The 12,514-nt window shown below is 42.1% G+C and overlaps 1 protein-coding gene across 4 annotated transcripts; it reads right to left on the bottom strand.

Annotated features, from left to right (window-relative positions):
* Positions 1-5,409: 5,409 nt before the first annotated feature.
* On the bottom strand, positions 5,410-12,110 carry LOC147464088 (uncharacterized). 4 transcript variants are annotated; one of them, XM_086492750.1, is made up of 10 exons: positions 10,293-12,110; positions 9,882-9,907; positions 9,734-9,764; positions 9,553-9,640; positions 9,039-9,184; positions 8,487-8,531; positions 8,216-8,319; positions 7,688-7,869; positions 7,256-7,378; positions 5,410-6,581 (listed from the first exon to the last, which is right to left on the bottom strand). In XM_086492750.1, the coding sequence occupies exons 1-10, from the start codon at positions 11,459-11,461 to the stop codon at positions 6,210-6,212; spliced, it is 2,286 nt and encodes a 761-aa protein (XP_086348876.1). In that variant the 5' UTR covers positions 11,462-12,110; the 3' UTR covers positions 5,410-6,209. The 4 variants fall into 4 exon arrangements, with proteins under 4 accessions (XP_086348876.1, XP_086348868.1, XP_086348895.1 ...); XM_086492742.1 differs by having other exon boundaries at positions 7,688-7,893; positions 10,293-12,102; XM_086492769.1 differs by lacking the exon at positions 8,487-8,531 and having other exon boundaries at positions 10,293-12,098.
* Positions 12,111-12,514: the final 404 nt, after the last annotated feature.

Raw genomic sequence — 12,514 nt, 5'->3', positions numbered from 1 at the left:
GAGATATAGGCAAGACGGCGCAGATATCTTGGTTTGGTCACTTCGCTTCACAGATTATTCACAGTGCAGACTGCTCTGTCTGGCTTCCCTTCTTCATACAGGATGATTACGATGCAGACAGCTTGGTCTGACCACGCCGATTCTCAGATGCCCTTCACAGTGCACACTGTTGAGTCTGGGTTTCCTCTCATGTTGGATTACCCTACCTATTGACAGGACACCATCCTATGGTGGTCCATGCGGTCTGTCGGTGTGACTGCTACAGGTTACGATAGCTTCTACAATGGAGACTGCTTAGTTTGGCTTTCCTTGTTTTGAAGGACGTTTAGGACGCAAATTGCTACATCTAGTCTTCATGAAGTTTTTTAGAGCTAAGCCACCTGGTCACCTTGGGTTGCAAGTTCATGCATGGACACGCTTCTGATCATTCTCATGACGATTCCTGGGCTTCCCTATTTTCTCTAGATAGTTTTGACTATAGATACCATAGATCTTATTAGGCAGGAAACTTACAAGTCTATTGGCACTTCTTTTATGAAAAGGAGTTGTTGTCACACTCAATTCGGAACCTTCATGCAGTATCTTCACCCTGTATTGGTGGAGTACATCAGTTTGCTACACTGTTCGTGACGGCACTTTACCATGGAGATCTCTCGAAGGTTGGGATACCCCAGACGTCTGCTACACTCTCGAAGTTCGTCGGAGTATTGTCCTTTAGTGGACATTGCAATAGACATCTTCATCATTTGCCTCACATCTTTGGCTTCATGCGGTTTGTTCAGCATCAAGTGCTGACAGGGGGTGTTAGATTTACACCACTCTGCTACTTCACACAGATCTAGGGCACTTCCTTGTACGGCTAGTGTCTCTGGGCTGGCCACCCATAGTTTAGGTTGTACCTTGTCCGATTGGCTGTCCACTTGAGTTCGGCGCCCACCTTGGGCACTCATATATATGGGGCCAAGGGGGGTACACATATCACAGTTATCATATGATCATTGTACGGGTCTTATGATCTAGTAGTCATGGGGGACTGATCGCCCCCTCTTACTCTACAACTAACGTTTGGGTTTTTTGTTTCTCTCTCTCTCTCTCTCTCTCTCTCTCTCTCTCTCTCTCTCTCTCTCTCTCTCTCTTCCACACATGTGCACTCTCACACACACACTCTTGACCTCAACATCCCACCATAGTCAACTACTACACACATCAACCACCCATTGCATATGCTTTGCCGCCGCCCATTGTGCTTCCATGCACGCTCATGGCCTGTTGACCCTATTGTGTACTTAACCCACCTGTCACCATGGTTTCCCCACCTTCTTGATATCATAATTCAACACCACCCACTTGCTAAACAGGCTCAGTTTGTAGCCTCAAATGTTGAATTCGCTAGATTGACTATTGTATCTCGAAAATGCCCACCATCCCTAGGCTCTCAATGACATTTGAGCTACTCGCCATGACTCCCAACTTCACAGGCTTCTCACCTTGTGCTCACCTCCACTAGTTGACCCCACTTGCCTGACGGCTCCCCAGCCCATATGGCTCCTGACTCTCGGGTGGCAAGCTCCATGATCTCTCAACTTTGCCTCATCAAAACAAACTCCATGTAATTGGGGGAGAAAGGGAGGGGGGAGGGAGGGGGGGGGGAGAGATAACATTTCTAGCTTTGGAAAGACGCGAATGGCTTCAGGTAACACAACAAGCTGTCATCAATATTTAAAGTGCATGAAAGTGCTTCCATGCACACAATGCTCATGTGTAATAATAGTATGTTTCAATATATTGGCCAACTAGAAGGCCTTGCATCGCATGGCAGTCCCTACCTATAGCCATGCATGTTGATGTTGATGGCTAGAGGTAGATGCCACTTTTGACTGCACTTGGGAAAACCTTCATGAAGAATGTCTTTAAATTTAACTTAAAGTTTGCAAAAAAACATTTCCCACGTCCTAAAAGGGTAAGATGCACCCTTTTCTTTTGGTTTTGAGGGTATTTGATTAGATACCCTCTAATAAGCCCCAAACTCAAAATTGAGCACACTGTTTTTTCCTTGATATTTTACCTTTTTTATTTGATTCGATATGAAAACTTTCAAAAGCAATTCATTTACCACTAAATATATGTTCAGGAAGCTGTGAGAATAAAGTCTATTTTGAGATGTGGTTTAAACTATTCTGAAGGTTGATAATGAAAAAAGTCGTAACAATAGATTCCAGTAATACTACCACTGTTCCATACATCACTCTTCGAAGGTTGCATAGTTCTAAGATGCATCACTTTGTGTAACTATGTCAATTTTGGCACTCTCCACTTCTTGTACTTTATTTGGTTTATTAGCTATAGGATCTGTGAATCACTCAGTTACTTTACTTGATACAATTCGGGGGGATTTATTACCATATATGTGGTAGTGATGTGTGAAGACACTTAGGACTGTCGGTGCACTTTTTCCCCCACTAGGAGGTTTTTTCCTTTGTGCATTGTAAATACACTCATCACTTTACGGCTAGCTTATCTTCTATTTGTGCACTAAGCGATACACTCTTTGTTGTGTGCCTTGTGCTTCTTTATCTTCTCCAAGGTGTGCGTGCATCTCTGCAACCCTAATTCTAACATTAGCCATGTTCTTTCTTGAAAATGACTCATGTAATAGCAATGTGCACAATGTATCAAACTTGATAGCTTGAGGATTTCCTTGAATCATAAGTGTCCAAGTACTAGCAAAGGTCAAGTAAGTCTAGTAACACACCGAGAACACTCTGTACGAGTAGACTATTAGAAATAACTTCACTTGCAAAAATGAGTTGCTCATTGATATCCTTAATATCAGCAAAAAAGTGTCCATGTTATCTTCCTATTGCATAATATTTTACTTCAACTCTTTACGTAGAAATGCAATTTTTTCCTTGTGGATACAACCATGCATGTTTAGAGGAATCATGAATGAAAGTCACAAAGTACAGGTAATTACCCAAGGATAGAGTTTGCATAGGCCCACAAATATCACTATGCACATTATAATCTATATGTAGCCCTTACTAAACCATCCTCTAGAAAATTTGAATGCTATATCTTACCCTTAATACAGCCTTCCCAAACATGTTTAGAAGGTGCTTCACTAGAGGTGGCAAAGAAGCATTATATTTCTACAAACGCAACAAACTAGAAAAATTTAGATGCCCAAAACGTGCATGCCAAAGTTTGGCATCTGAAATAGCCTTTGAATCCACAACTACAATTGCAATATTGTGCCTACACTTGTCAAGTAATTTGAGCTTATATAACCCATGGCACAAAGTTCCAGATGTAACAATTTCATCACCAAAACTAAGATCATGAACAACACATTTTTCATCCATAAATTTGACAACAAGACCAAGTATGGCAAGCGCACTTATACAGACAAAAACTTCTTTTCAATCCTCGATACATAAAGTGTATCAACAAGTGTAAAAGAATTGTTGGCACAAGTGATCATATTCTCATGAGGGATAGTTGTGAGAGAGCCAAACAAGTCACGCTGCAAAGTAATGTGCCTTGTAGCACCACTATCAAAGTACCAAACATGTGACTTTGTGGCAACTAATATACATGGATCATGGACAAAAGGAATATAAATACACTCTACACATTAAACGCCTACTCTGTATCTTCATCAACAACACAATCTCTATTTATAGACGATTGTACAATAGTTGCACGGGTAGTAGATCCAACCTCTTTCTTCTTGGCTTCTTTGGCCTTCAACTTAGGACATTCCTTGAGTAAGTTATCGTTAGCCTTGCAACAATGGCAATGCATCTTCTTCTTGCCTTTTTCACCAAAATTGCTAGGCGAGTTACTACCAGAAGAAGCACTAGACACAAGTTCTAAGACAGCCTTGCAGATATGTTCACAAAGGCATTGCCTCGTGAGTTTGAAGCTTCTTGCAAAGCTTTGGCCTTCCTTCCCATTGTGGATTGATCGTGTCCTTAGGGCATGGCACTTCCCTATACACTATGTATCAACTCTTGTTCATTGCATCACTTCCAAGGGAGATTTGTTGCCATATATGCGGTAGTGATAAATGTGAACACACTTAGGACCACCGAGACTTTTTTCGTCATTAGGAGGATTTTTTCTTGTGCATTATATATACACCCATCACTCTAGGGCTAACATCTCTTTCTATTTGTGCATTACGCAATACACTTTGTGGTGTGCCTTGAGCTTCTTTATCGTCTCCATTTTGTGTGTGTGTCTCTACAACTCTAATTTGAACAATGCAATTCATAATCTAAATGTCCTTTAATTTAAAGTTGGTTTGCATAGTAGCATGCATGTGTGCACCTATTTGCAAACATTGATTCTATTGGGGCTTTCAACAACTTTTAAGCCTTCAAAATCATTTTTAATCAATCGATCATATTAGTCACAACATTGATAGATCAATTCTAATCTCTAGTCTACTCTGAAAGCTATTGCTGCAGAATAGGTTACTCACGTGGATTAGGAGCATTCTCTATCCTTTACGACCCCCCCAATGCTCGTCTTTCCAAATAGAAGGTGATAGGACTTAAATCAATCTCTAGTCTTCATCCATTCTTGTATGCGAGGGCTCCACCAACATGGAGGTGAGTGTGTTTGCATCACTCTCCTTAGGTATGACATGATGTTAATGCAAGTTTTTTTTGGGGTGTGTTTGATTTTAGTTCTAACGCCCTAGACCAAAGAGTGCAAGTGCGTTTCGGTGAAAGGGTAGTCCCATTGAGGACTTAATTATTATCTTTTCGCCTACTAAGCATTTCTTGGTGGATTGGCTACCACTCTCATCCGTTCAAACCCACAATTTCTTGGAGTGTATTGATACAAGTTTTTGTTAGCCCTATGTTTCAACTTTACCCGTTTGCCCATTTGAGAGTCAAGAATACTGGTTGAGAACACGAGGGAAGTAGAAAAAGTCCCGATGCTCATGTTGGTATTACACCGGAGTACAATTATGAAGGATCCAAACAAAATGATTCGAGGGAGATGTACATTGGCACATTGCACCTTTGATGACAAAAAGGAGAACAGAAGCAACAGGAGGTTAAAGATGAGCAAAACCTCAAAAAGATTCAAGAGGTTAAAGATGAGCAACATTTGAATGAATGCAAGTTTCCAATGCTCATGTTGGTAGGGTAAAGGGGCTAGTAACGAAACGCCGAACTTGGGAGTGCTTTAACCTTTTTCATACGAGCTCAATCCACGGAGGCTTTTAAGCTCATGTAACGGCCAATGGGAGGATTTCATTTGAAGCGAGCTAGTCGTTGAACCTCGACTCTTTCGTGCCTCTAATGGTCCCTAAAGGTGAAAAGTATTGGGGTATAATCGTCTTAGTGGTGTGGGGGAGGCGTAACATTATTATACATTGAAAAACAAACTATGAAAGATCCAAAGAAAATGATTAAGCAAGATGAAGAGTCCAAGCTCACAACATCGTGCTATAACTATGGCTGACAAAAAGATTGATCACCTGGTTGACAAAAAGATGGATCAACAGCACAAGTCGGAAGAGGGCAAGTCGCAACACGGTTTGAGATGTAGGTCGACATGGATAGAGGATTGATTTCAAGCAACCCAATTTCTCCAAATCACCTACATCACCGAATAGTGATTTTGACCCCATCCTCCACAAATATGGCCAATACAATAAAGCAAAGTGAAGTTTGATGCAAGCATGATGCCTTCCAACCCCATTCAACCTTTAATGTGCAATCATCCTCATAAGAACAATACCAAGAGATCTCAAAAATTTATCCACCAACAACGAGTATTGAAGTCAAGCCCTCTATGAAACCGGGATAACCAGTTTACCACTTTGGTGATAGAAAGCTTAATGCAGTTTCCTCTTCATGAGAAGTTTTGACATTGTTGGGACTACTTCAAGAGACCTCAAAGATCTGTCTGACAAGTCTTGAACTCAAAAGATGAGAGAGAGAGAGAGAGAGAGAGAGAGATCAAAGATCTAATTCGCATGGCTCCCAATTCCAGCCAAAAATTGTTCAAAAATTAATTTGCGACGTTCCACAGGCATTTCTTAGTTCCTTGCAGAGAGTCGATGAGAGCGCAACAGTCTTTTGCGCAGAGAATCGACGAGAATCCGGAAGACCCACATTTTTCTGAGCATGCTGCAAAAGATTTTGCCCGCATGATTCATACACATGTCCTGTTTTCGTGGCATACTGCTAAGAGTCTGCCAAAGAAGGTACTGATAAGTAGCTGAATCCTGTCTTGTGCAGCCATTGAGGGAAGGCATATCCTTCTTCTTGTCCTTGGTGGTGTTGCTTTATGAGTTGGGGTGAGAATCCTGATGATGCTGCAGCCACATGCATCAATGCCGATGCATGCGCATGCACGGCTGACGATGGTGGAGCAGATGACAAGGCTGCTGCCGCTGCCGCACATGCATTTTGCTGCACTTGCCATGCCCATCCTCCAGAAGCTGCAAGAGGAGGCGAAGGCAACGGGGGTGGTTCCAAATGCTTGATTGGGCTGGGTGCCATGCCCTTCATCGCCACATGTTGGTCTCCTAGTGCCTCCCTTGTCGACTTGAAAGGCTGCGTTACACATACACCAATTTTACAGAACTGAAAAGCGGGCAGCAAAGCAGAACTTGCAATGAATGCATTAAAACAACATGTTGATGTGTTTATAAACAATTTTTATAAATGTGCAGAAGCAGGCATACTTTAAAAACCGAAAAGAACAGAACAATTTGTGCAGCAGCCTGATTGTATATCGAAAGGGGAAATTTGTGGCGAATGTATACACCTGGAAACTGTCACTCCTTGCTCATTTCAATCAACATTAATAGGCACAAGACATGCTAATATGTTGGTTGAATATGCATTGCCATTTGCATGCTCAAAGAGATACAAATGGCTATCTCTGCAAATGCGCTCATCAATGCTTGAACCTTGGAGCCATGAATTCATATTTGAGGTCTTGCGCAACAGGTTGCAAATGCGAAGTCATTAGCATGTCTTGAGGACCATGATATAGAACAAAGTTGATGCATCCATCATTGACGCTATGACACATGATAATGCATTTCACAAAGACAATCAAGTCTCAAGGGCTTAGAGTTTTCAATTAGATTGAATGCAAGATGGAAGAGTAAAATCAATAAAAAATGATGCGAGTAAACAGCAACAGACGCATAACGCATATGTTTTGTGAGTGACTGTTCTTAAAGGCAAACCAGGTTTATGAGATGGTAAGTCACCATTACCTTGAAACCTGATGTAACCTCATTGCCAATGATTCTTTTTCTGGCAATTGGTGAAACCTTGCCTTCCAAAATAACCGAGCTTCGCATGTGGAGGAGCGAACTATGTTGATTGTCATCTCCAACCTAAGTCACAATAGCACCAAACATTAAAGTTAGGGTTGCCTGTAAATGTAAAAGAAATTGATATGTTTATTAATGGTGATAAAGCTGCCCCAAAGCTCTAATACAGGGATTGCGTCACCATGATTATATACTAAAAGTTTGTTGGATGTTGGTGGATCTTGGTGACAGTTTGAGAGGTTACATTCTAGGTTTGCATTTGTAAGAGTGATTACATACAATTCGCTGTGAAGTGTGTCAGAGAGTCCGTGGGTCCTTAGACAACAGAAACGCTGCATGGATTTGATCTTGGCATTAAGAGAGAAGAGCTACCTGTTCCAGATCCCCTTGCTGTTTCCACCATGAGGAAACACTTGATTTCGAGTCTTGCACTCGTGTCATGGGGTTTCCATTCGGATGATGTAACATGTTCAAGCTCTTTACATCCTGCCTTTGCAAGCTTTGTTGACGGTGCAAAGATGTCCCAAGGCTCAGCTCCAAGTCATCTCCAGCTACTACAGAAGTTCCGTAAACAACTCCTGAGCGATAAGTGACAACCACATGAAAAGGTATCCCAAGAAAGATGCGCATGTTATGTCCTTCAAAGATATGTTGATTCTAGAAGAATTTGACGCATTACTCTTGCAAAGTGCATGCTTTGATGATTGCTCTAAACGAAGTGATCATGCTGTGTGCATCTGATGAGTCTTCTGAAAAAGCTTTTTTGCAAACTCTGAATGTAATGGAAACACCTTTCTATTCATGACAAAATTCTCTCCGATGTACCCGATTATGAGTAGTGATTTTCCAAATGTACATTCTTGGGTACCTTGGCATCATAGCATAGAGAAAGAGACTTACCATTAGACACAGACTCATTTGGGAGTTTCTTATTGTAAAGTCTGGGGTCGAAGTTTGTTACTGCCTCTCTTCCATTACATTGGATGGCAGCCTCATCGTAAGCCCTGCTTGGTAAATTCAAGTAAACAGTGTGGAGGTTAGTCACTTTTACAACGTTGAACATGGCTTGATTTGTTAAGAACCTATTTGAAGGCAACATGAAGTTTCATTCTTTCTTGTTGTAATTTAGCTGATGTGCTGGAATGCTAGAATAGGTAGACAGCAAGCTAACCTTGCAGCTTCCTCTTCACTATCAAATAGCCCCAAATACATATACCTGCCAAAAAGGCAGGCAGTTTTGAGTGTTTGAGTACATCATCCTGTTTTTTGCTTGCTAGAAAATCTAAAGAGGCATGTAACGAGAAGTAGACATCGAGCATAGTCCAAGATCCTGAGATATGTCACTCTCAGTGAAGGTAACCCACTAGAATTCTAGTGAATTAATGATGGAGCGCTTAATTTACAATTAAGCTCTATTAATTTACAACAAGCTTTATTTACAACTAAGCTTGTTGCTACGATCCAGGATGGTTATAAAGAGCCACTAGAACTTGTGATATGAGGACCTTATCATCACCATATAATTTAGGCATTATTGGGTTCTCAGTAGCTGGTCCTTGAGATTAAGTCTCTCATAGCTTCGTCATCACCTTCAGAGGGGCAATAACAAGTATGAGAGCTTAACAGCATGAAACAAGCCTTTTGGGAAAGGATTTATTCGATTATGTTTCTAAGAGATAAGAACAGTATTACAAGCAGGCCTTGAACACTCTTTGCAACTCACTTTTTACCAAGAAGCTGGCCCATCCTTGCCTCCCACCTTCCGCACTTGTGCAAAGTCACTCCTCTATATCTTGAGCTTCCTCTTGAAAATCCCATGCTTTGACGTCGCAAGAGGTGGACAAACTCCTCCTTGCTGACAGTGTTCATCTGCTAGGCCATAACTTGAACTGATCATTAATCATGAACACGTGCTTTCCATAACATCATGTGCTTTATTTTCACCTCAATCAGGCTTATGCTGGTAATATCTTAATTGAAGTCTCTATTTATGCATTGTGGGAAGGCACATATTGCATACATACTCAAGGCATTTAATACACAACTATTTGAGCTAGCACACATTTATGCATGAATTTACCCCGAGTTTATGCTTTCCCCCATTGTCAAACGGATTTAGGTATGTGCTCCCATATGAGAGAGTATTAATATTAGACATACTTTTGAGTGTTAACATATACTTCACTGATGAAGATGAATGCGAATAATGTCGAGCAGGGTTTGTTGCAAACACCTACCTGATTGATCTCACTTTCATAATCTCCAAGCTGAAAGTTGATGTCAGCATCTAGCCCTCTAAATCTAATGGCAGCTCTGTCATAAGCCCTGCACATTTTGCCAACTTTTCTGAATACTATACAATCTAAACAATACATACACAGCTTTGCAATAGGACTTCTCTAGCTTATGACAGCTTACCTTGCTGCAGCATGAGCTGTATCAAAGCCACCTGTCAAAAGAGACAAAGCAAAGGCAAACTCCAGGGATGTCAGTACCGAGAGTAAAAGCAGGAAAGCTTCATCAAGCAAACTACAGCAAGGTTAAGAAGCTCAGATTTTGAACTCACCAAGGTAAACTTGTTTGCCACAGTCCCTGCAAATCAATAGGGATCGAGCAAAATACAAACAAAAGCAATAGTCAGTTTAGGCAACGGCATGTTCCAAGGTTACTGAAGTAAAAGGCCCATCATCAAATCAAGAAGGAAACCGTCATAGAAGAATGAGATAGGAACACTAGGCATAATGCATAATCCTAGATAAATGTGAAGATCAAAGAATGGCATTAACATTGACACGGTCAAAAGCCGGGCTAAGAATGCCATGATCATGATTACTTGCAACCAAGGTTAGAAGATGTATGCATGCTGGCATGACACTCAAAATGCAAGACACCACTTGTTCCCAAACATTACAATATTAAAGAGAATTTCATTGTTGGTGATGGCATTCTGTTTTCGGGTCAAGAGGCTGTAGTTTACCATATATGAGACTCCCATCTTCCTGTTCTCCTGTAAAAGGTAACCCCTCTGTATTGTGAGCTCCGTGATCGAGGGCCACGCCTGCTCTTCTTCACAGGTTGGATGCCACTCACAATGGGACTCAGATGGCTCATCATGGGAAGGCTTGCAGCCTGAGTGTTCGATGAGAAGGAGAAACCCATCCATGGTGAAAGAGCTGTTGTTGATGCACCCATATGATCAAGACTTGTATTGATCAACCCATTGGTGAGCAGCACATTTGATGCGGCAACACCCCCTTTACATAAGGAGCTATTGCTGATGACACTGTTGTGGTTCACATTGGGTGGATGCTTGCTAGTGCTTGTTGCACCTTGAAAAAAACAATTAAGGTTTGTCACCATGGGTTGGATGCTGCTATGATCAAGCATGTTAGATGAAGGTCTCTCATCTCCATCTTCTCTAAAAGATGGCCTCAGAGGGAAGAGTTGTTGAGTCATCGTGGGTTCATCGGCTTCCACACTGTGTTGATGTGTGGCACGTGCATTCTCCATGCTGGGAACACCACGGCTCTCGTAAGCAAGAGAATGCTCTTTGAAATGATGAGCGAAGCGTCTCTCCTCTGCCATGCCGGTATCAGAGCTGACCACACTTCCAGGTGACTGCATTAGTGAGGCTTTTTCAATGTTGGAAGAGCTATTCCCTTCTAAGCTGAACTTATAATCATCTAAACTAAGCCTACAATCACTGGCATCAAGGAAGTAAGGGCCTCTGTCAGGGGGCTTATGACCATTGCTGTTGCTTAGCCCATAAGCATCATGCTTAGCGAGGTGCAGATTGTTGCTGTGCTTAAAAAGCCTATTTTCAAAAATGACCTCACTCACATGTGGATTCACATGCTTGCTAGAAGCCTCACACTCTACAAGCAAGGCAGGATCGTTGAAGGTTTTAGAGCTGAGACCAGAGGAGGCAGTGATAGAGGAATGCTCTGTAGATATCAATTCCTTGAGCCGGGGTGCAAATTGCTCGTCGGAGTGACGATGGGTGGTGGCACCGACACTTCCTGCTTCATCGCACTCGGAGTATGCAATCTCCATTGTTAAGCTAGACTCTGCTGCTTTGACAGGTTTGTGTATATGAGAGGAAGAAGGCACTTCTAGCAGGGGAGGAGAGTTATTGAGGTCTAGCATTGCTTGCAAAGCTTGATATGAGGCAGAATTATGTGATCATCTATACACACAAACACAAACACACACCCCTCTGTCCCAACTAATGAAACAAGCCCCCTCTCCTAATCAAGCCTTGTAGGGATGATTAACACAGGCACTTAAGCAGCCTTTATGGGAGAAAGCTTAGAATAGTGGGTTTGAGAAACAAGAGCCCATTTCCTATAAGTGGACCATTGCCTTTGGTTGAGGAAAGACCTGAATGATTTCAGTTCTCTTTTGAGAAAGGCAGTGGGAGTTGTAATGAAAAGTGGTGGGAACTGTAAAGCAACGCAAGCAACAAAGATTATAAAGGTGGCAGGTTGCAGCTGTAAGCAAGGGCAGGAAGAGGGAAATATAAGGGTGCTTCAGATTGTGTGTGTGTGAGAGAGAGAGAGAGAGAGAGAGAGAGAGTGTTAGAGCGAGAGAAAGAGGGGTTTAGAACTTTAGACAGGGCAATGGGCATCATGCATAATAGGGGATTTTGTGGGATATGGATTCTAGAGAGAGAGAGACAGGCAGACAGCAGATAGACAGAAATAGAGAGAGTATGACTGCATAGGGGAGTACGTGGTTTTCTATCATGTGTTGGACCTGTGTGTGTGTGTGTTTGAGAGAGAGAGAGAGAGAGAGAGAGTATGTTTGTGTGTGTGTATGTGGCCCTGTGGGTTTCTCTGAGGGGGATTGTGTCCGACACTCCGGAGTCCGAGTCCTAGTATACCTATCCTATGGGAGTGTGCACTTGAGTGTAGGTGTGTGAGACACACTCAACCAGGCAGGGGCTACAAACAAAGGGTATTTGGATTGACTAGGCCGTGGCCTTTTTCAGAAAGAGCACTGTAGGCTTTAGGTGAATGAGAAAAACAAGGTGATGCAACCAGTGCTTTCTCTGTGAATAGCAGTATAGGACTACCTAGCTAACCTATGAAAGGGAAGGAGATGGCAGAAAAAGAGGACTAGGACTAGGATGGGTGGCAGATGAGAGACAAAGTGTGTATGTATACAACATACATACGTACGTATATGATATGATGATTT

Source organism: Adiantum capillus-veneris, chromosome 2, assembly GCF_014529385.1.
Source record: "Adiantum capillus-veneris isolate H3 chromosome 2, ASM1452938v2, whole genome shotgun sequence".
NCBI classification, from domain to species: Eukaryota; Viridiplantae; Streptophyta; class Polypodiopsida; order Polypodiales; family Pteridaceae; genus Adiantum; species Adiantum capillus-veneris.
The sequence above is the reverse complement of the archived record's forward strand: the minus strand, read 5'-3'. Positions and strand labels throughout refer to the sequence as shown.